General features: G+C 58.1%; 1 protein-coding gene across 1 annotated transcript; it reads left to right on the forward strand.

Annotated features, from left to right (window-relative positions):
• Positions 1-260: 260 nt before the first annotated feature.
• Positions 261-16,068, forward strand: LOC144490608 (myocyte-specific enhancer factor 2A-like; the record flags this gene model as incomplete). The annotated part of the gene is made up of 4 exons (XM_078208318.1): positions 261-433; positions 11,660-11,783; positions 13,774-13,894; positions 15,383-16,068. Coding segments are annotated over 4 exons (773 nt in total), but the record flags the coding sequence as incomplete, so codon positions are not given.
• Positions 16,069-18,161: the final 2,093 nt, after the last annotated feature.

The following is an 18,161-nucleotide window of genomic DNA, read 5'->3' on the forward strand; positions in this document are numbered from 1 at the left end:
GTAGGTGGCTGGAGGAGGTTACAGAGATAGGGAGGGGAGTGTAGGGGCTGGAGGGGGTTACAGAGATAGGGAGGGGGTGTAGGGGCTGGAGGGGGTTACAGAGATAGGGAGGGGGTGTAGGAGCTGCAGGAAGTTACAGAGATAGGGAGGGGGTGTAGGAGCTGCAGGAAGTTACAGAGATAGGGAGGGGGTGTAGGGGGCTGAGATGGTGACCTGTGGCCATGGATTCCCCAGTTGACCCTGTATCTGCTCCTCCTCAGGGAACGGTTATATTAACCAGAGGGCGTCACCGGGCCTCGTGTCCACCAGCAGCCTGAACAAGGCCATGTCGCCAAAGTCTCCACCACCCCTGTCACAGCTCTCTGTCACCAACAATCGCAAACCCGACCTCCGCGTCATCACCGCACACAACAAGGGCATGATGGGTTCGCTGGTAAGTACCGATCGACAATGTGGAGGGAGCTTTATTCTGTATCTAACCCCGTGCTGTACCTGTCCTGGGAGTGTTTGATGGGGGACAGTGTAGAGGGAGCTTTACTCTGTATCTAACCCCGTGCTGTACCTGTCCTGGGAGTGTTTGATGGGGGACAGTGTAGAGGGAGCTTTACTCTGTATCTAACCCCGTGCTGTACCTGTCCTGGGAGTGTTTGATGGGGACAGTGTAGAGGGAGCTTTACTCTGTATCTAACCCCGTGCTGTACCTGTCCTGGGAGTGTTTGATGGGGACAGTGTAGAGGGAGCTTTACTCTGTATCTAACCCCGTGCTGTACCTGTCCTGGGAGTGTTTGATGGGGACAGTGTAGAGGGAGCTTTACTCTGTATCTAACCCCGTGCTGTACCTGTCCTGGGAGTGTTTGATGGGGACAGTGTAGAGGGAGCTTTACTCTGTATCTAACCCTGTGCTGTACCTGTCCTGGGAGTGTTTGATGGGGGACAGTGTAGAGGGAGCTTTACTCTGTATCTAACCCCGTGCTGTACCTGTCCTGGGAGTGTTTGATGGGGACAGTGTAGAGGGAGCTTTACTCTGTATCTAACCCCATGCTGTACCTGTCCTGGGAGTGTTTGATGGGGGACAGTATAGAGGGCGCTTTACTCTGTACCTTACCCCGTGCTGTACCTGTCCTGGGAGTGTTTGATGGGGGTCAGTGTAGAGGGAGCTTTACTCTGTATCTAACCCCGTGCTGTACCTGTCCTGGGAGTGTTTGATGGGGGACAGTGTAGAGGGAGCTTTACTCTGTATCTAACCCCGTGCTGTACCTGTCCTGGGAGTGTTTGATGGGGGACCGTGTAGAGGGAGCTTTACTCTGTATCTAACCCCGTGCTGTACCTGTCCTGGGAGTGTTTGATGGGGGACAGTGTAGAGGGAGCTTTACTCTGTATCTAACCCCGTGCTGTACCTGTCCTGGGAGTGTTTGATGGGGGACAGTGTAGAGGGAGCTTTACTCTGTATCTAACCCCGTGCTGTCCCTGTCCTGGGTGTGTTTGATGGGGACAGTGTAGAGGGAGCTTTACTCTGTATCTAACCCCGTGCTGTACCTGTCCTGGGAGTGTTTGATGGGGGACAGTATAGAGGGAGCTTTACTATGTATCGAACCCCGTGCTGTACCTGTCCTGGGAGTGTTTGATGGGGACAGTGTAGAGGGAGCTTTACTCTGTATCTAACCCCGTGCTGTACCTGTCCTGGGAGTGTTTGATGGGGGACAGTGTAGAGGGAGCTTTACTCTGTATCTAACCCCGTGCTGTCCCTGTCCTGGGTGTGTTTGATGGGGACAGTGTAGAGGGAGCTTTACTCTGTATCTAACCCCGTGCTGTACCTGTCGTGGGAGTGTTTGATGGGGGACAGTATAGAGGGAGCTTTACACTGTATCTAACCCCGTGCTGTACCTGTCCTGGGAGTGTTTGATGGGGACAGTGTAGAGGGAGCTTTACTCTGTATCTAACCCCGTGCTGTACCTGTCCTGGGAGTGTTTGATGGGGGACAGTATAGAGGGAGCTTTACTATGTATCTAACCCTGTGCTGTACCTGTCCTGGGAGTGTTTGATGGGGGACAGTGTAGAGGGAGCTTTACTCTGTATCTAACCCCGTGCTGTACCTGTCCTGGGAGTGTTTGATGGGGGACAGTGTAGAGGGAGCTTTACTCTGTATCTAACCCCGTGCTGTACCTGTCCTGGGAGTGTTTGATGGGGGACAGTGTAGAGGGAGCTTTACTCTGTATCTAACCCCGTGCTGTACCTGTCCTGGGAGTGTTTGTTGGGGACAGTGTAGAGGGAGCTTTACTCTGTATCTAACCCCGTGCTGTACCTGTCCTGGGAGTGTTTGATGGGGACAGTGTAGAGGGAGCTTTACTCTGTATCTAACCCCGTGCTGTACCTGTCCTGGGAGTGTTTGATGGGGGACAGTGTAGAGGGAGCTTTCCTCTGTATCTAACCCCGTGCTGTACCTGTCCTGGGAGTGTTTGATGGGGACAGTGTAGAGGGAGCTTTACTCTGTATCTAACCCTGTGCTGTACCTGTCCTGGGAGTGTTTGATGGGGGACAGTGTAGAGGGAGCTTTACTCTGTATCTAACCCCGTGCTGTACCTGTCCTGGGAGTGTTTGATGGGGACAGTGTAGAGGGAGCTTTACTCTGTATCTAACCCCATGCTGTACCTGTCCTGGGAGTGTTTGATGGGGACAGTGTAGAGGGAGCTTTACTCTGTATCTAACCCCATGCTGTACCTGTCCTGGGAGTGTTTGATGGGGGACAGTATAGAGGGCGCTTTACTCTGTACCTTACCCCGTGCTGTACCTGTCCTGGGAGTGTTTGATGGGGGTCAGTGTAGAGGGAGCTTTACTCTGTATCTAACCCCGTGCTGTACCTGTCCTGGGAGTGTTTGATGGGGGACAGTGTAGAGGGAGCTTTACTCTGTATCTAACCCCGTGCTGTACCTGTCCTGGGAGTGTTTGATGGGGGACCGTGTAGAGGGAGCTTTACTCTGTATCTAACCCCGTGCTGTACCTGTCCTGGGAGTGTTTGATGGGGGACAGTGTAGAGGGAGCTTTACTCTGTATCTAACCCCGTGCTGTACCTGTCCTGGGAGTGTTTGATGGGGGACAGTGTAGAGGGAGCTTTACTCTGTATCTAACCCCGTGCTGTCCCTGTCCTGGGTGTGTTTGATGGGGACAGTGTAGAGGGAGCTTTACTCTGTATCTAACCCCGTGCTGTACCTGTCCTGGGAGTGTTTGATGGGGGACAGTATAGAGGGAGCTTTACTATGTATCGAACCCCGTGCTGTACCTGTCCTGGGAGTGTTTGATGGGGACAGTGTAGAGGGAGCTTTACTCTGTATCTAACCCCGTGCTGTACCTGTCCTGGGAGTGTTTGATGGGGGACAGTGTAGAGGGAGCTTTACTCTGTATCTAACCCCGTGCTGTCCCTGTCCTGGGTGTGTTTGATGGGGACAGTGTAGAGGGAGCTTTACTCTGTATCTAACCCCGTGCTGTACCTGTCGTGGGAGTGTTTGATGGGGGACAGTATAGAGGGAGCTTTACACTGTATCTAACGCCGTGCTGTACCTGTCCTGGGAGTGTTTGATGGGGACAGTGTAGAGGGAGCTTTACTCTGTATCCACCCCCGTGCTGTACCTGTCCTGGGAGTGTTTGATGGGGGACAGTATAGAGGGAGCTTTACTATGTATCTAACCCTGTGCTGTACCTGTCCTGGGAGTGTTTGATGGGGGACAGTGTAGAGGGAGCTTTACTCTGTATCTAACCCCGTGCTGTACCTGTCCTGGGAGTGTTTGATGGGGGACAGTGTAGAGGGAGCTTTACTCTGTATCTAACCCCGTGCTGTACCTGTCCTGGGAGTGTTTGATGGGGGACAGTGTAGAGGGAGCTTTACTCTGTATCTAACCCCGTGCTGTACCTGTCCTGGGAGTGTTTGTTGGGGACAGTGTAGAGGGAGCTTTACTCTGTATCTAACCCCGTGCTGTACCTGTCCTGGGAGTGTTTGATGGGGACAGTGTAGAGGGAGCTTTACTCTGTATCTAACCCCGTGCTGTACCTGTCCTGGGAGTGTTTGATGGGGAGAGAGTAGACGGAGCTTTCCTCTGTATCTAACCCTGTGCTGTCCCTGTCCTGGGAGAGTTTGATGGGGGCAGTGTAGGGGGAGCTTTCCTCTGTATTTAACCCCGTGCTGTCCCTGTCCTGGGAGTGTTTGATGGGGACAGTGTAGAGGGGGCTTTACTCTGTATCTCACCCCGTGCTTTACCTGTCCTAGGACTGTTTGATAGGGGACAGTGTGGAGGGAGCTTTACTCTGTATCCAACCCCGTGCTTTACCTGTCCTGGGAGTGTTTGATGGGGACAGTGTAGAGGGAGCTTTACTTTGTATCTATCTCCGTGCTGTACCTGTCCTGGGAGTGTTTGATGGGGGGACAGTGTAGAGGGAGCTTTACTCTGTATCTAACCCCGTGCTGTACCTGTCCTGGGAGTGTTTGATGGGGACAGTGTAGAGGGAGCTTTACTTTGTATCTAACTCCGTGCTGTACCTGTCCTGGGAGTGTTTGATGGGGGGACAGTGTAGAGGGAGCTTTACTCTGTATCTAACCCCGTGCTGTACCTGTCCTGGGAGTGTTTGATGGGGACAGTGTAGAGGGAGCTTTACTTTGTATCTAACTCCGTGCTGTACCTGTCCTGGGAGTGTTTGATGGGGGGACAGTGTAGAGGGAGCTTTACTCTGTATCTAACCCCGTGCTGTACCTGTCCTGGGAGTGTTTGATGGGGGACAGTGTAGAGGGAGCTTTACTCTGTATCTAACCCCATGCTGTACCTGTCCTGGGAGTGTTTGACGGGGGACAGTGTAGAGGGAGCTTTACTCTGTATCTAACCCCGTGCTTTACCTGTCCTGGGAGTGTTTGATGTGGACAGTGTAGAGGGAACTTTACTCTGTATCTAACCCCGCGCTGTACCTGTCCTGGGAGTGTTTGATGGGGACAGTGTAGAGGGAGCTTTACTCTGTATCTAACCCCGTGCTGTACCTGTCCTGGGAGTGTTTGATGGGGGACAGTGTAGAGGGAGCTTTCCTCTGTATCTAACCCCGTGCTGTACCTGTCCTGGGAGTGTTTGATGGGGGACGGTGTAGAGGGAGCTTTACTCTGTATCTAACCCCGTGCTGTACCTGTCCTGGGAGTGTTTGATGTGGACAGTGTAGAGGGAGCTTTACTCTGTATCTAACCCCGCGCTGTACCTGTCCTGGGAGTGTTTCATGGGGACTGTGTAGAGGAAGCTTTACTCTGTAGCTAACCCCGTGCTGTACCTGCCCTGGGAGAGTTTGATGGGGGCAGTGTAGGGGGAGCTTTCCTCTGTATTTAACCCCGTGCTGTCCCTGTCCTGGGAGTGTTTGATGGGGACAGTGTAGAGGGGGCTTTACTCTGTATCTCACCCCGTGCTTTACCTGTCCTAGGACTGTTTGATAGGGGACAGTGTGGAGGGAGCTTTACTCTGTATCCAACCCTGTGCTTTACGTGTCCTGGGATTGTTTGATGGGGGACAGTGTCGGGGAGGTTTGCTCTGTATCTAACCCCTTGCTGTACCTGTCCTGGGAGTGTTTGATGGGGACAGTGTAGAGGGAGCTTTACTTTGTATCTAACTCCGTGCTGTACCTGTCCTGGGAGTGTTTGATGGGGACAGTGTAGAGGGAGCTTTACTTTGTATCTAACTCCGTGCTGTACCTGTCCTGGGAGTGTTTGATGGGGGACAGTGCAGAGGGAGCTTTACTCTGTATCTAACCCCGTGCTGTACCTGTCCTGGGAGTGTTTGATGGGGACAGTGTAGAGGGAGCTTTACTTTGTATCTAACTCCGTGCTGTACCTGTCCTGGGAGTGTTTGATGGGGACAGTGTAGAGGGAGCTTTACCCTGTATCTAACCCCGTGCTGTACCTGCCCTGGGAGTGTTTGATGGGGGACAGTGTAGAGGGAGCTTTACTCTGTATCTAACCCCGTGCTGTACCTGCCCTGGGAGTGTTTGATGGGGACAGTGTAGAGGGAGCTTTACCCTGTATCTAACCCCGTGCTGTACCTGCCCTGGGAGTGTTTGATGGGGGACAGTGTAGAGCGATCTGGGAAAGGAGTGCTATTCGGAAGTTGTGTTCCCTTTGCTTGCTGCTAACTGTGTGTGTGTCTCAAACTGTTCCATGCTTCCAGACAGAGGAAGATCTACAATTGGTGAGTGCTGGCCCTGGAGATTAATAGTATGGAATGCCAATATGGGAATCTCTCTCTCTGTGAAACACATCCTCCATTCCCGCCTCCCCTGAGGTTGGAGCAGAGATACCAGTTTCCCAATCCCACTCACACCTGACTCATCTATTGATCATTGCTGTGCTGTGGAAAGTGCAGTGACCATTGTACTGACTGCACGCTCCCACAGACAGCCGGGCGAGACTGACCTGCATCACCTGGCGGTTCAGCGATATCTATCGAGGGGTGAAATATTCCGTTCCGGGAGAACGCCCCCCCCCCAACTCCAGTCTCCTCTCTTGTTGACTCCCAGCCCAGAGGCCACACGGGAGCCACCACTCAGCATCCGCACGGCAGGATTACAGTGCTGGCGGCACAGCTCTCTCTCTCTCTCTCTCTCTGAACCAGCTTCAGCCTGGATCAGGGGGTCAGCGCTCTGGAGCTGGATGGCTTGTACCCGCAACTTCCCAACTCCCAGAGAGAGAGAGAGGGAGAGAGAGAGAGAGAGAGACACAGAGAGAGAGAGACACACAGAGAGAGAGACACACAGAGAGAGAGACACACACAGAGAGAGAGAGACACAGAGAGACAGAGAGACAGAGAGAGAGAGATAGGTGAGAGAGAGAGAGAGACAGGTGAGAGAGAGAGAGAGACAGGTGAGAGAGAGAGAGAGAGACAGGTGAGAGAGAGAGAGAGACAGGTGAGAGAGAGACAGTGAGAGAGAGAGAGAGAGACAGTGAGAGAGAGAGAGAGACAGGTGAGAGAGAGAGAGAGACAGGTGAGAGAGAGAGACAGGTGAGAGAGAGAGACAGGTGAGAGAGAGAGAGAGAGACAGTGAGAGAGAGAGACAGTGAGAGAGAGAGTGAGAGAGAGAGAGACAGTGTGAGAGAGAGAGAGAGAGAGAGACAGTGAGAGAGAGACAGTGAGAGAGAGAGAGAGAGACAGTGAGAGAGAGAGACAGTGAGAGAGAGAGAGAGAGAGTGAGAGAGAGAGTGAGAGAGAGAGAGACAGTGTGAGAGAGAGAGAGAGAGAGAGACAGTGAGAGAGAGACAGTGAGAGAGAGAGAGAGACAGTGAGAGAGAGAGAGAGAGAGAGAGACAGTGAGAGAGTGAGAGAGACAGACAGTGAAAGAGAGAGGCAGGGAGAGAGAGAGACAGAGACAGGGAGAGACAGTGAGAGAGAGAGAGAGAGAGTGAGGACGGAGAGAGAGTGAGGACAGAGAGAGAGAGAGAGGACGGTGAGAGAGTGAGGACAGAGAGAGAGAGGACGGAGAGAGAGTGAGGACAGAGAGAGGGGGCAGAGAGAGGGAGAGAGAGACAGAGAGTGAAGAAGAGAGACAGATGGAGAGAGAGAGAGAGGAAAGGAGAGAGACAGATGGAGAGAGAGAGAGAAACAGACAGAGAGAGAGGGAGAGAGACTGAGATGGGGGCAGAGGTACAGAGAGAGACAGAGAATGAGAGAGGGAGGGACAGAGACAGCGAGAGAGAGAGAGAGAGAGAGGACAGAAAGGGAGACAGATACAGACAGAGTGCTTACCTCAATGCCAAGTGTGGAGCCCAGTTGAGTGTGTGTTTTCCTCATTGGGAGTGAGTTGGTTTGTGTGAACAGGCAGTGAATGGTGAGCCAGATTCCCTTTGCTCAGCGACTCTGCGCTGTCGTGTGTCGTGGAGGCCGCCTTGGAGGGCGCTTGCCTGGGGACCCGGGGCTGAATGCCCGTGACTGCTGAAGTGCTCCCCCACATTCTAATTGCATTCTAATCAGTATTCTGTAATTTGATTTCTGTGTCTGTGCCCTGTTTGAGAACAGATATCCACTCCATCTGACGAAGGAGCTCTGCTCCGAAAGCGAATGGTATTTGCTACCAAACAAACCTGTTGGACTTTAACCTGGTGTTGTGAGACTTCTTACTGTGTTCACCCCAGTCCAACGCCGGCATCTCCCCATCAGATTCCCAGCTCAGAGCCGCAATAACCAGGAGTCCAGCAGGTGGCAGCGTGCCCCTTCACACAGAGTCAGTGACACTGATTGACCAAAACACTCGACAAGCAACACATCACACAGCCCGGGACACACTCACTCCGTTCATCAACAGGGGGCTTTCACACTGACCCTCCCACAGTGCGGCGCTCCCTCAGCACTGACCCACAGTGCGGCGCTCCCTCAGCACTGACCCTCCCACAGTGCGGCGCTCCCTCAGCACTGACCCACAGTGCGGCGCTCCCTCAGCACTGACCCACAGTGCGGTGCTCCCTCAGCACTGACCCTCCCACAGTGCGGCGCTCCCTCAGCACTGACCCTCCCACAGTGCGGCGCTCCCTCAGCACTGATCCTCCCACAGTGCGGTGCTCCCTCAGCACTGACCCTCCCACAGTGCGGCGCTCCCTCAGCACTGACCCTCCCACAGTGCGGCGCTCCCTCAGCACTGACCCTCCCACAGTGCGGCGCTCCCTCAGCACTGACCCTCCCACAGTGCGGCGCTCCCTCAGCACTGACCCTCCCACAGTGCGGCGCTCCCTCAGCACTGACCCTCCCACAGTGCGGCGCTCCCTCAGCACTGACCCTCCCACAGTGCGGCACTCCCTTAGCACTGACCCACAGTGCGGCGCTCCCTCAGCACTGACCCTCCCACAGTGCGGCGCTCCCTCAGCACTCACCCTCCCACAGTGCAGCGCTCCCTCAGCACAGACCCTCCCTCAGCACAGACCCTCCCTCAGCACTGACCCTCCCACAGTGCGGCGCTCCCTCAGCACTGACCCTCCCACAGTGCGGTGCTCCCTCAGCACTGACCCTCCCACAGTGCGGCACTCCCTCAGCACTGACCCTCCCACAGTGCGGCGCTCCCTCAGCACTGACCCTCCCACAGTGCGGCGCTCCCTCAGCACTGACCCTCCCACAGTGCGGCACTCCCTCAGCACTGACCTTCCCACAGTGCGGCGCTCCCTCAGCACTGACCCTCCCACAGTGCGGCACTCCCTCAGCACTGACCTTCCCACAGTGCGGTGCTCCCTCAGCACTGACCCTCCCACAGTGCGGCGCTCCCTCAGCACTGACCCACAGTGCGGCGCTCCCTCAGCACTGACCCACAGTGCGGCGTTCCCTCAGCACTGACCCTCCCACAGTGCGGCGCTCCCTCAGCACTGACCCTCCCACAGTGCGGCGCTCCCTCAGCACTGACCCCCCCACAGTGCGGCACTCCCTCAGCACTGACCCACAGTGCGGCGCTCCCTCAGCACTGACCCTCCCACAGTGCGGCGCTCCCTCAGCACTCACCCTCCCACAGTGCAGCGCTCCCTCAGCACAGACCCTCCCTCAGCACAGACCCTCCCTCAGCACTGACCCTCCCACAGTGCGGCGCTCCCTCAGCACTGACCCTCCCACAGTGCGGTGCTCCCTCAGCACTGACCCTCCCACAGTGCGGCACTCCCTCAGCACTGACCCTCCCGCAGTGCGGCGCTCCCTCAGCACTGACCCTCCCACAGTGCGGCGCTCCCTCAGCACTGACCCTCCCACAGTGCGGCACTCCCTCAGCACTGACCTTCCCACAGTGCGGCGCTCCCTCAGCACTGACCCTCCCACAGTGCGGCACTCCCTCAGCACTGACCCTCCCACAGTGCGGCACTCCCTCAGCACTGACCCACAGTGCGGCGCTCCCTCAGCACTGACCCTCCCACAGTGCGGCGCTCCCTCAGCACTCACCCTCCCACAGTGCAGCGCTCCCTCAGCACAGACCCTCCCTCAGCACAGACCCTCCCTCAGCACTGACCCTCCCACAGTGCGGCGCTCCCTCAGCACTGACCCTCCCACAGTGCGGTGCTCCCTCAGCACTGACCCTCCCACAGTGCGGCACTCCCTCAGCACTGACCCTCCCACAGTGCGGCGCTCCCTCAGCACTGACCCTCCCACAGTGCGGCGCTCCCTCAGCACTGATCCTCCCACAGTGCGGCACTCCCTCAGCACTGACCTTCCCACAGTGCGGCGCTCCCTCAGCACTGACCCTCCCACAGTGCGGCACTCCCTCAGCACTGACCTTCCCACAGTGCGGTGCTCCCTCAGCACTGACCCTCCCACAGTGCGGCGCTCCCTCAGCACTGACCCACAGTGCGGCGCTCCCTCAGCACTGACCCACAGTGCGGCGCTCCCTCAGCACTGACCCTCCCACAGTGCGGCGCTCCCTCAGCACTGACCCTCCCACAGTGCGGCGCTCCCTCAGCACTGACCCTCCCACAGTGCGGCGCTCCCTCAGCACTGACCCCCCCACAGTGCGGCACTCCCTCAGCACTGACCCACAGTGCGGCGCTCCCTCAGCACTGACCCTCCCACAGTGCGGCGCTCCCTCAGCACTCACCCTCCCACAGTGCAGCGCTCCCTCAGCACAGACCCTCCCTCAGCACAGACCCTCCCTCAGCACTGACCCTCCCACAGTGCGGCGCTCCCTCAGCACTGACCCTCCCACAGTGCGGTGCTCCCTCAGCACTGACCCTCCCACAGTGCGGCACTCCCTCAGCACTGACCCTCCCACAGTGCGGCGCTCCCTCAGCACTGACCCTCCCACAGTGCGGCGCTCCCTCAGCACTGACCCTCCCACAGTGCAGCACTCCCTCAGCACTGACCTTCCCACAGTGCGACGCTCCTTCAGCACTGACCCTCCCACAGTGCGGCACTCCCTCAGCACTGACCTTCCCACAGTGCGGTGCTCCCTCAGCACTGACCCTCCCACAGTGCGGCGCTCCCTCAGCACCGACCCTCCCACAGTGCGGCGCTCTCTCAGCACCGACCCTCCCACAGTGCGGCGCTCCCTCAGCACTGACCCTCCCACAGTGCGGCGCTCCCTCAGCACCGACCCTCCCACAGTGCGGCGCTCCCTCAGCACCGACCCTCCCACAGTGCGGCGCTCTCTCAGCACCGACCCTCCCACAGTGCGGCGCTCCCTCAGCACCGACCCTCCCACAGTGCGGCGCTCCCTCAGCACCGACCCTCCCACAGTGCGGCGCTCCCTCAGCACCGACCCTCCCACAGTGCGGCGCTCCCTCAGCACCGACCCTCCCACAGTGCGGCGCTCCCTCAGCACCGACCCTCCCACAGTGCGGCGCTCCCTCAGCACTGACCCTCCCACAGTGCGGCGCTCCCTCAGCACTGACCCTCCCACAGTGCGGCGCTCCCTCAGCACTGACCCTCCCACAGTGCGGCGCTCCCTCAGCACCGACCCTCCCACAGTGCGGCGCTCCCTCAGCACTGACCCTCCCACAGTGCGGCGCTCTCTCAGCACCGACCCTCCCACAGTGCGGCGCTCTCTCAGCACCGACCCTCCCACAGTGCGGCGCTCCCTCAGCACTGACCCTCCCACAGTGCGGAGCCTCCTTCCTGCTCTCTCAGTTATATGACCTACACTGATAATGAATGAGTAATGATTCTGTGCACTGTTTCCTGTGTCTGCTCTGCAGAGCGCTCAGCTGAACATCTCCCAGGCCGCACAGTCGCTGACTACCCCGGTGGTCTCTATCGCCACCCCCAGCTTACTGTCCCAGGGGCTGCAGTATTCAGCTATGCCTACCACGTACAACACAGGTGAGTGAGGGCTGGGGGAAGGTGGGAGGAGCGAGGAAGGGGTTGTGAGGGTGGGGGGGAGGGCGTGGTGATATATCGACTCAGACATCCTGCAGCAGCCCACCAGCACTGGGAGGTCGTCAATCCTGCAGCGGTCCACATCTTACCTGGATTGGCCGTGCTAAATTGTCCCTTAGTGTCCAAAGATGTGTAGGTTAGGGTGGATTGGCCATGCTAAATTGCCCCTTAGTGTCCAAAGATGTACAGGTTAGGTGGATTGGCCATGCTAAATTGTCCCTTAGTGTCCAAAGATGTGCAGGTTAGGTGGATTGGCCATGCTAAATTGTCCCTTAGTGTCCAAAGATGTGCAGGTTAGGTGGATTGGCCATGCTAAATTGCCCCTTAGTGTCCAAAGATGTGCAGGTTAGGGGGATTGGCCATGCTAAATTGCCCCTTAGTGTCCAAAGATGTGCGGGTTGGGTGGATTGGCCAGGCTAAATTGCCCCTTAGTGTCCAAAGATGTACAGGTTAGGTGGATTGGCCATGCTAAATTGTCCCTTAGTGTCCAAAGATGTGCAGGTTAGGTGGATTGGCCATGCTAAATTGCCCCTTAGTGTCCAAAGATGTGCAGGTTAGGTGGATTGGCCATGCTAAATTGCCCCTTAGTGTCCAAAGATGTGCAGGTTAGGTGGATTGGCCATGCTAAATTGTCCCTTAGTGTCCAAAGATGTGCAGGATAGGTGGATTGGCCATGCTAAATTGCCCCTTAGTGTCCAAAGATGTGCAGGTTAGGGGGATTGGCCATGCTAAATTGCCCCTTAGTGTCCAAAGATGTGCGGGTTGGGTGGATTGGCCAGGCTAAATTGCCCCTTAGTGTCCAAAGATGTACAGGTTAGGTGGATTGGCCATGCTAAATTGTTCCTTAGTGTCCAAAGATGTGCAGGTTAGGTGGATTGGCCATGCTAAATTGCCCCTTAGTGTCCAAAGATGTGCAGGTTAGGTGGATTGGCCGTGCTAAATTGCCCCTTAGTGTCCAAAGATGTGCAGGTTAGGTGGATTGGCCATGCTAAATTGCCCCTTAGTGTCCAAAGATGTGCGGGTTGGGTGGATTGGCCAGGCTAAATTGCCCCTTAGTGTCCAAAGATGTACAGGTTAGGTGGATTGGCCATGCTAAATTGTCCCTTAGTGTCCAAAGATGTGCAGGTTAGGTGGATTGGCCATGCTAAATTGCCCCTTAGTGTCCAAAGATGTGCAGGTTAGGTGGATTGGCCGTGCTAAATTGTCCCTTAGTGTCCAAAGATGTGCAGGTTAGGTGGATTGGCCATGCTAAATTGCCCCTTAGTGTCCAAAGATGTGCGGGTTGGGTGGATTGGCCAGGCTAAATTGTCCCTTAATGTCCAAAGATGTGCAGGTTAGGTGGATTGGCCATGCTAAATTGCCCCTTAGTGTCCAAAGATGTGCAGGTTAGGGGGATTGGCCATGCTAAATTGCCCCTTAGTGTCCAAAGATGTGCGGGTTGGGTGGATTGGCCGTGCTAAATTGTCCCTTAGTGTCCAAAGATGTGCAGGTTAGGTGGATTGGCCATGCTAAATTGCCCCTTAGTGTCCAAAGATGTGCAGGTTAGGTGGATTGGCCGTGCTAAATTGTCCCTTAGTGTCCAAAGATGTGCAGGTTAGGGGGATTGGCCATGCTAAATTGTCCCTTAGTGTCCAAAGATGTGCAGGTTAGGGGGATTGGCCATGCTAAATTGTCCCTTAGTGTCCAAAGATGTGCAGGTTAGGTGGATTGGCCATGCTAAATTGCCCCTTAGTGTCCAAAGGTGTGCAGGTTAGGTGGATTGGCCATGTTAAATTGTCCATTTGTGTCAGGGTGATTAGCAAGGTAAATACATGGGGTTATGGGGATCGGGAGGGATTGTGGTTGGTGAAGACTCGATGGGCCGAATGGCCTCTCTCTGGAGGGAGGTTCTATCGCTCACTGCCGCGTTCCAATCACTTCGTTACTCTTTCAGATTACCAGTTGACCAGTGCCGATTTATCTGCTCTGCAATCGTTTAACTCTCCTGGAGGTCTGTCGCTAGGTAACGTGGCCACTTGGCAACACTTGGCACCAGCGACGCTTAGCAACCTCTTGTAAGTATCTGATGGGGGGGGTACCTGTCCTGGGAGTGTTTGATGGGGGACAGTGTAGAGGGAGCTTTACTCTGTATCTAACCCCGTGCTGTACCTGTCCTGGGAGTGTTTGATGGGGGACAGTGTAGAGGGAGCTTTACTCTGTATCTAACCCTGTGCTGTACCTGTCCTGGGAGTGTTTGATGGGGGACAGTGTCGAGGGAGCTTTACTCTGTATCTAACCCCATGCTGTACCTGTCCTGGGAGTGTTTGATGGGGGGACAGTGCAGAGGGAGCTTTACTCTGTATCTAACCCCGTGCTGTACCTGTCCTGGGAGTGTTTGATGGGGGACAGTGTAGAGGGAGCTTTACTCTGTATCTAACCCCATGCTGTACCTGTCCTGGGAGTGTTTGATGGGGGGACAGTGCAGAGGGAGCTTTACTCTGTATCTAACCCCGTGCTGTACCTGTCCTGGGTGTGTTTGATGGGGACAGTGTAGAGGGAGCTTTACTCTGTATCTAACCCCGTGCTGTACCTGTCCTGGGAGTGTTTGATGGGGACAGTGTAGAGGGAGCTTTACTCTGTATCTAACCCCGTGCTGTACCTGTCCTGGGGGTGTTTGATGGGGGACAGTGTAGAGGGAGCTTTACTCTGTATCTAACCCCGTGCTGTACCTGTCCTGGGAGTGTTTGATGGGGACAGTGTAGAGGGAGCTTTACTCTGTATCTAACCCCGTGCTGTACCTGTCCTGGGAGTGTTTGATGGGGACAGTGTAGAGGGAGCTTTACTCTGTATCTAACCCCATGCTGTACCTGTCCCGGGAGTGTTTGATGGGGACAGTGTAGAGGGAGCTTTACTCTGTATCGAACCCCGTGCTGTACCTGTCCTGGGAGTGTTTGATGGGGACAGTGTAGAGGGAGCTTTACTCTGTATCTAACCCCGTGCTGTACCTGTCCCGGGAGTGTTTGATGGGGACAGTGTAGAGGGAGCTTTACTCTGTATCTAACCCCGTGCTGTACCTGTCCTGGGAGTGTTTGATGGGGACAGTGTAGAGGGAGCTTTACTCTGTATCTAACCCCGTGCTGTACCTGTCCCGGGAGTGTTTGATGGGGACAGTGTAGAGGGAGCTTTACTCTGTATCTAACCCCGTGCTGTACCTGTCCTGGGAGTGTTTGATGGGGACAGTGTAGAGGGAGCTTTACTCTGTATCTAACCCCGTGCTGTACCTGTCCTGGGAGTGTTTGGTGGGGACAGTGTAGAGGGAGCTTTACTCTGTATCTAACCCCGTGCTGTACCTGTCCTGGGAGTGTTTGGTGGGGACAGTGTAGAGGGAGCTTTACTCTGTATCTAACCCCGTGCTGTACCTGTCCTGGGAGTGTTTGATGGGGACAGTGTAGAGGGAGCTTTACTCTGTATCTAACCCCGTGCTGTACCTGTCCTGGGAGTGTTTGATGGGGACGGGGCAGAGGGAGTTATGGACAGTAACCGCTCTGTATTTTTGCTCGCAGTATTGGTCCGGGAAACCAGTTACCTCAGGTGTCGACGCTGACAGTTTGCAGCAGCCAGGACGTCCACGTGAAGTCGGAACCGGTCTCTCCCACCAGGGACCGCAGCACCCCCTCTAACCTCCTCCCTCAGCCGGCCCCCCAGGACACGGGCAGGTCTCCGGTCAACAGCCTGAGCAGCAACAGCAGCTCGTTCGAGGGGAGTGAGCGGGACGAGACCCGCGACTACATCCTGGCGGCTGGACCCATGCGGGCGGCCGGGGACGAGGTGGACAACCCGTCCATGAAACGCATGGGTGACCTAACAGTGTGTTCCCCCCTTCCTGACTCCCCCCCCCCCCCCCCCCCCGCTTCCTGACTCCTCCTCCCCCCCTCTGCCCCCCCCACTCTGCCTCCCCCCTCTGCCTCCCCCCTCTGCCTCCCCCCTCTGCCTCCCCCCCCCTGCCTTCCCCCCCCGCCTCCCCCCTCTGCCTCCCCCCTCTGCCTCCCCCCTTCATGATCCTCCTCCCCCTCTCTGCCTCCCCCCCCGCCTTCCCCCCTCTGCCTTCCCCCCTCTGCCTTCCCCCCTCTGCCTCCCCCCTCTGCCTCCCCCCTCTGCCTCCCCCCCTGCCTTCCCCCCCCGCCTCCCCCCTCTGCCTCCCCCCTCTGCCTCCCCCCTCTGCCTCCCCCCTTCATGATCCTCCTCCCCCTCTCTGCCTCCCCCCCGCCTTCCCCCCTCTGCCTCCCCCCCCCTGCTTTCCCCCCCTGCCTTCCCCCCCCGCCTTCCCCCCTCTGCCTTCCCCCCTCTGCCTTCCCCCCTCTGCCTCCCCCCTCTGCCTCCCCCCTCTGCCTCCCCCCCTGCCTTCCCCCCCCGCCTCCCCCCTCTGCCTCCCCCCTCTGCCTCCCCCCTCTGCCTCCCCCCTTCATGATCCTCCTCCCCCTCTCTGCCTCCCCCCCCGCCTTCCCCCCTCTGCCTCCCCCCCCCTGCTTTCCCCCCCTGCCTTCCCCCCCCCGCCTTCCCCCCTCTGCCTTCCCCCCTCTGCCTTCCCCCCTCTGCCTCCCCCCCTCTGCCTCCCCCCCTCTGCCTCCCCCCCTCTGCCTCCCCCCCTCTGCCTCCCCCCTCTGCCTCCCCCCCTCTGCCTCCCCCCCTCTGCCTCCCCCCCTCTGCCTCCCCCCCTCTGCCTCCCCCCCTCTGCCTCCCCCCCTCTGCCTCCCCCCCTCTGCCTCCCCCCCTCTGCCTCCCCCCCTGCCTCCCCCTCTCTGCCTCCCCCCCTGCCCCCCCTGCCTTCCCCCCTCTGCCTCCCCCTCTCTGCCTCCCCCTCTCTGCCTCCCCCCCTCTGCCCCCCCTGCCTTCCCCCCCCGCCTTCCCCCCTCTGCCTTCCCCCCTCTGCCTTCCCCCCCCGCCTTCCCCCCTCTGCCTCTCCCCTGCCTCCCCCCCCTGCCTTCCCCCCCGTGCCTTCCCCCCTCTGCCTCCCCCCCTCTGCCTCCCCCCCTCTGCCTCCCCCCCTCTGCCTCCCCCCCTCTGCCTCCCCCCCTCTGCCTCCCCCCCTCTGCCTCCCCCCCTCTGCCTCCCCCCCTCTGCCTCCCCCCCTCTGCCTCCCCCCCCTGCCTTCCCCCCTCTGCCTCCCCCCCTGCCTCCCCCTCTCTGCCTCCCCCCCTCTGCCCCCCCCTGCCTTCCCCCCCGCCTTCCCCCCTCTGCCTTCCCCCCTCTGCCTTCCCCCCCGCCTTCCCCCCTCTGCCTCTCCCCTGCCTCCCCCCCCTGCCTTCCCCCCCGTGCCTTCCCCCCTCTGCCTCCCCCCCTGCCTCCCCCTCTCTGCCTCCCCCCCTGCCTCCCTCTCTGCCTCCCCCTCTCTGCCTCCCCCTCTCTGCCTCCCCCTCTCTGCCTCCCCCTCTCTGCCTCCCCCTCTCTGCGTCCCCCTCTCTGCGTCCCCCTCTCTGCCTCCCCCTCTCTGCCTCCCCCCTGCCTCCCTCTCTGCCTCCCCCTCTCTGCCTCCCCCTCTCTGCCTCCCCCTCTCTGCCTCCCCCTCTCTGCCTCCCCCTCTCTGCCTCCCCCTCTCTGCCTCCCCCTCTCTGCGTCCCCCTCTCTGCGTCCCCCTCTCTCCCTCCCCCTCCTCTCCCTCCCCTCCTCTCCCTCCCTCCTTCTCTCCCTCCCTCCGTCCTTCTCTCCCTCCCTCTCTCAATCTCTCCCTCTCTCCCTCCCTCCCTCCCTCCCCCTCTCCCCCTCCCTCCCTCCCTCTCTCCTTCCCCCACAAATTGCCCCTCTGACAGGGCTGGCGGGGGGGGGGTGAGGGGGCTTTAAACATCACTGCCGCCCCTGCTGTGGGAGGCAGTGAGTCCCGGCCTCCTTCCCCTCAGGCCGTGTCTGACGCCGAGGGTCTTTCGCTCGCCCCTTTCATCTTGAACCGGAGTCTCGCTCGCCTGAATTCCCCGTCCCCCCACCCCCCTCGCCCCACCACCTCCTACTCCCCTCTCGCCCCACCGCCGGTTAATATAACTTACCCCCCTCCCCACCCCCACTCCCAACCTGGGACCCGGGTTCGATTCCCGGCTCGGGTCACTGTCTGTGCGGAGTCTGCACATTCTCCCCGTGTCTGCGTGGGTTTCCTCCGGGTGCTCCGGTTTCCTCCCACAGTCCGAAAGACGTGCTGGCTCGGGTGGATTGGCCGTGCTAAATTCTCCCTCAGTGTTACCCGAACAGGCTCCGGAGTGTGGTGACTAGGGGATTTTCACAGTAACTTCATTGCAGTGTTAATGTAAGCCTACTGTGACACTAATAAATAAAGTTTAAACCCCCATCCCTCCC

Source organism: Mustelus asterias, unplaced genomic scaffold, assembly GCF_964213995.1.
Source record: "Mustelus asterias unplaced genomic scaffold, sMusAst1.hap1.1 HAP1_SCAFFOLD_3491, whole genome shotgun sequence".
Classification (NCBI taxonomy): Eukaryota; Metazoa; Chordata; class Chondrichthyes; order Carcharhiniformes; family Triakidae; genus Mustelus; species Mustelus asterias.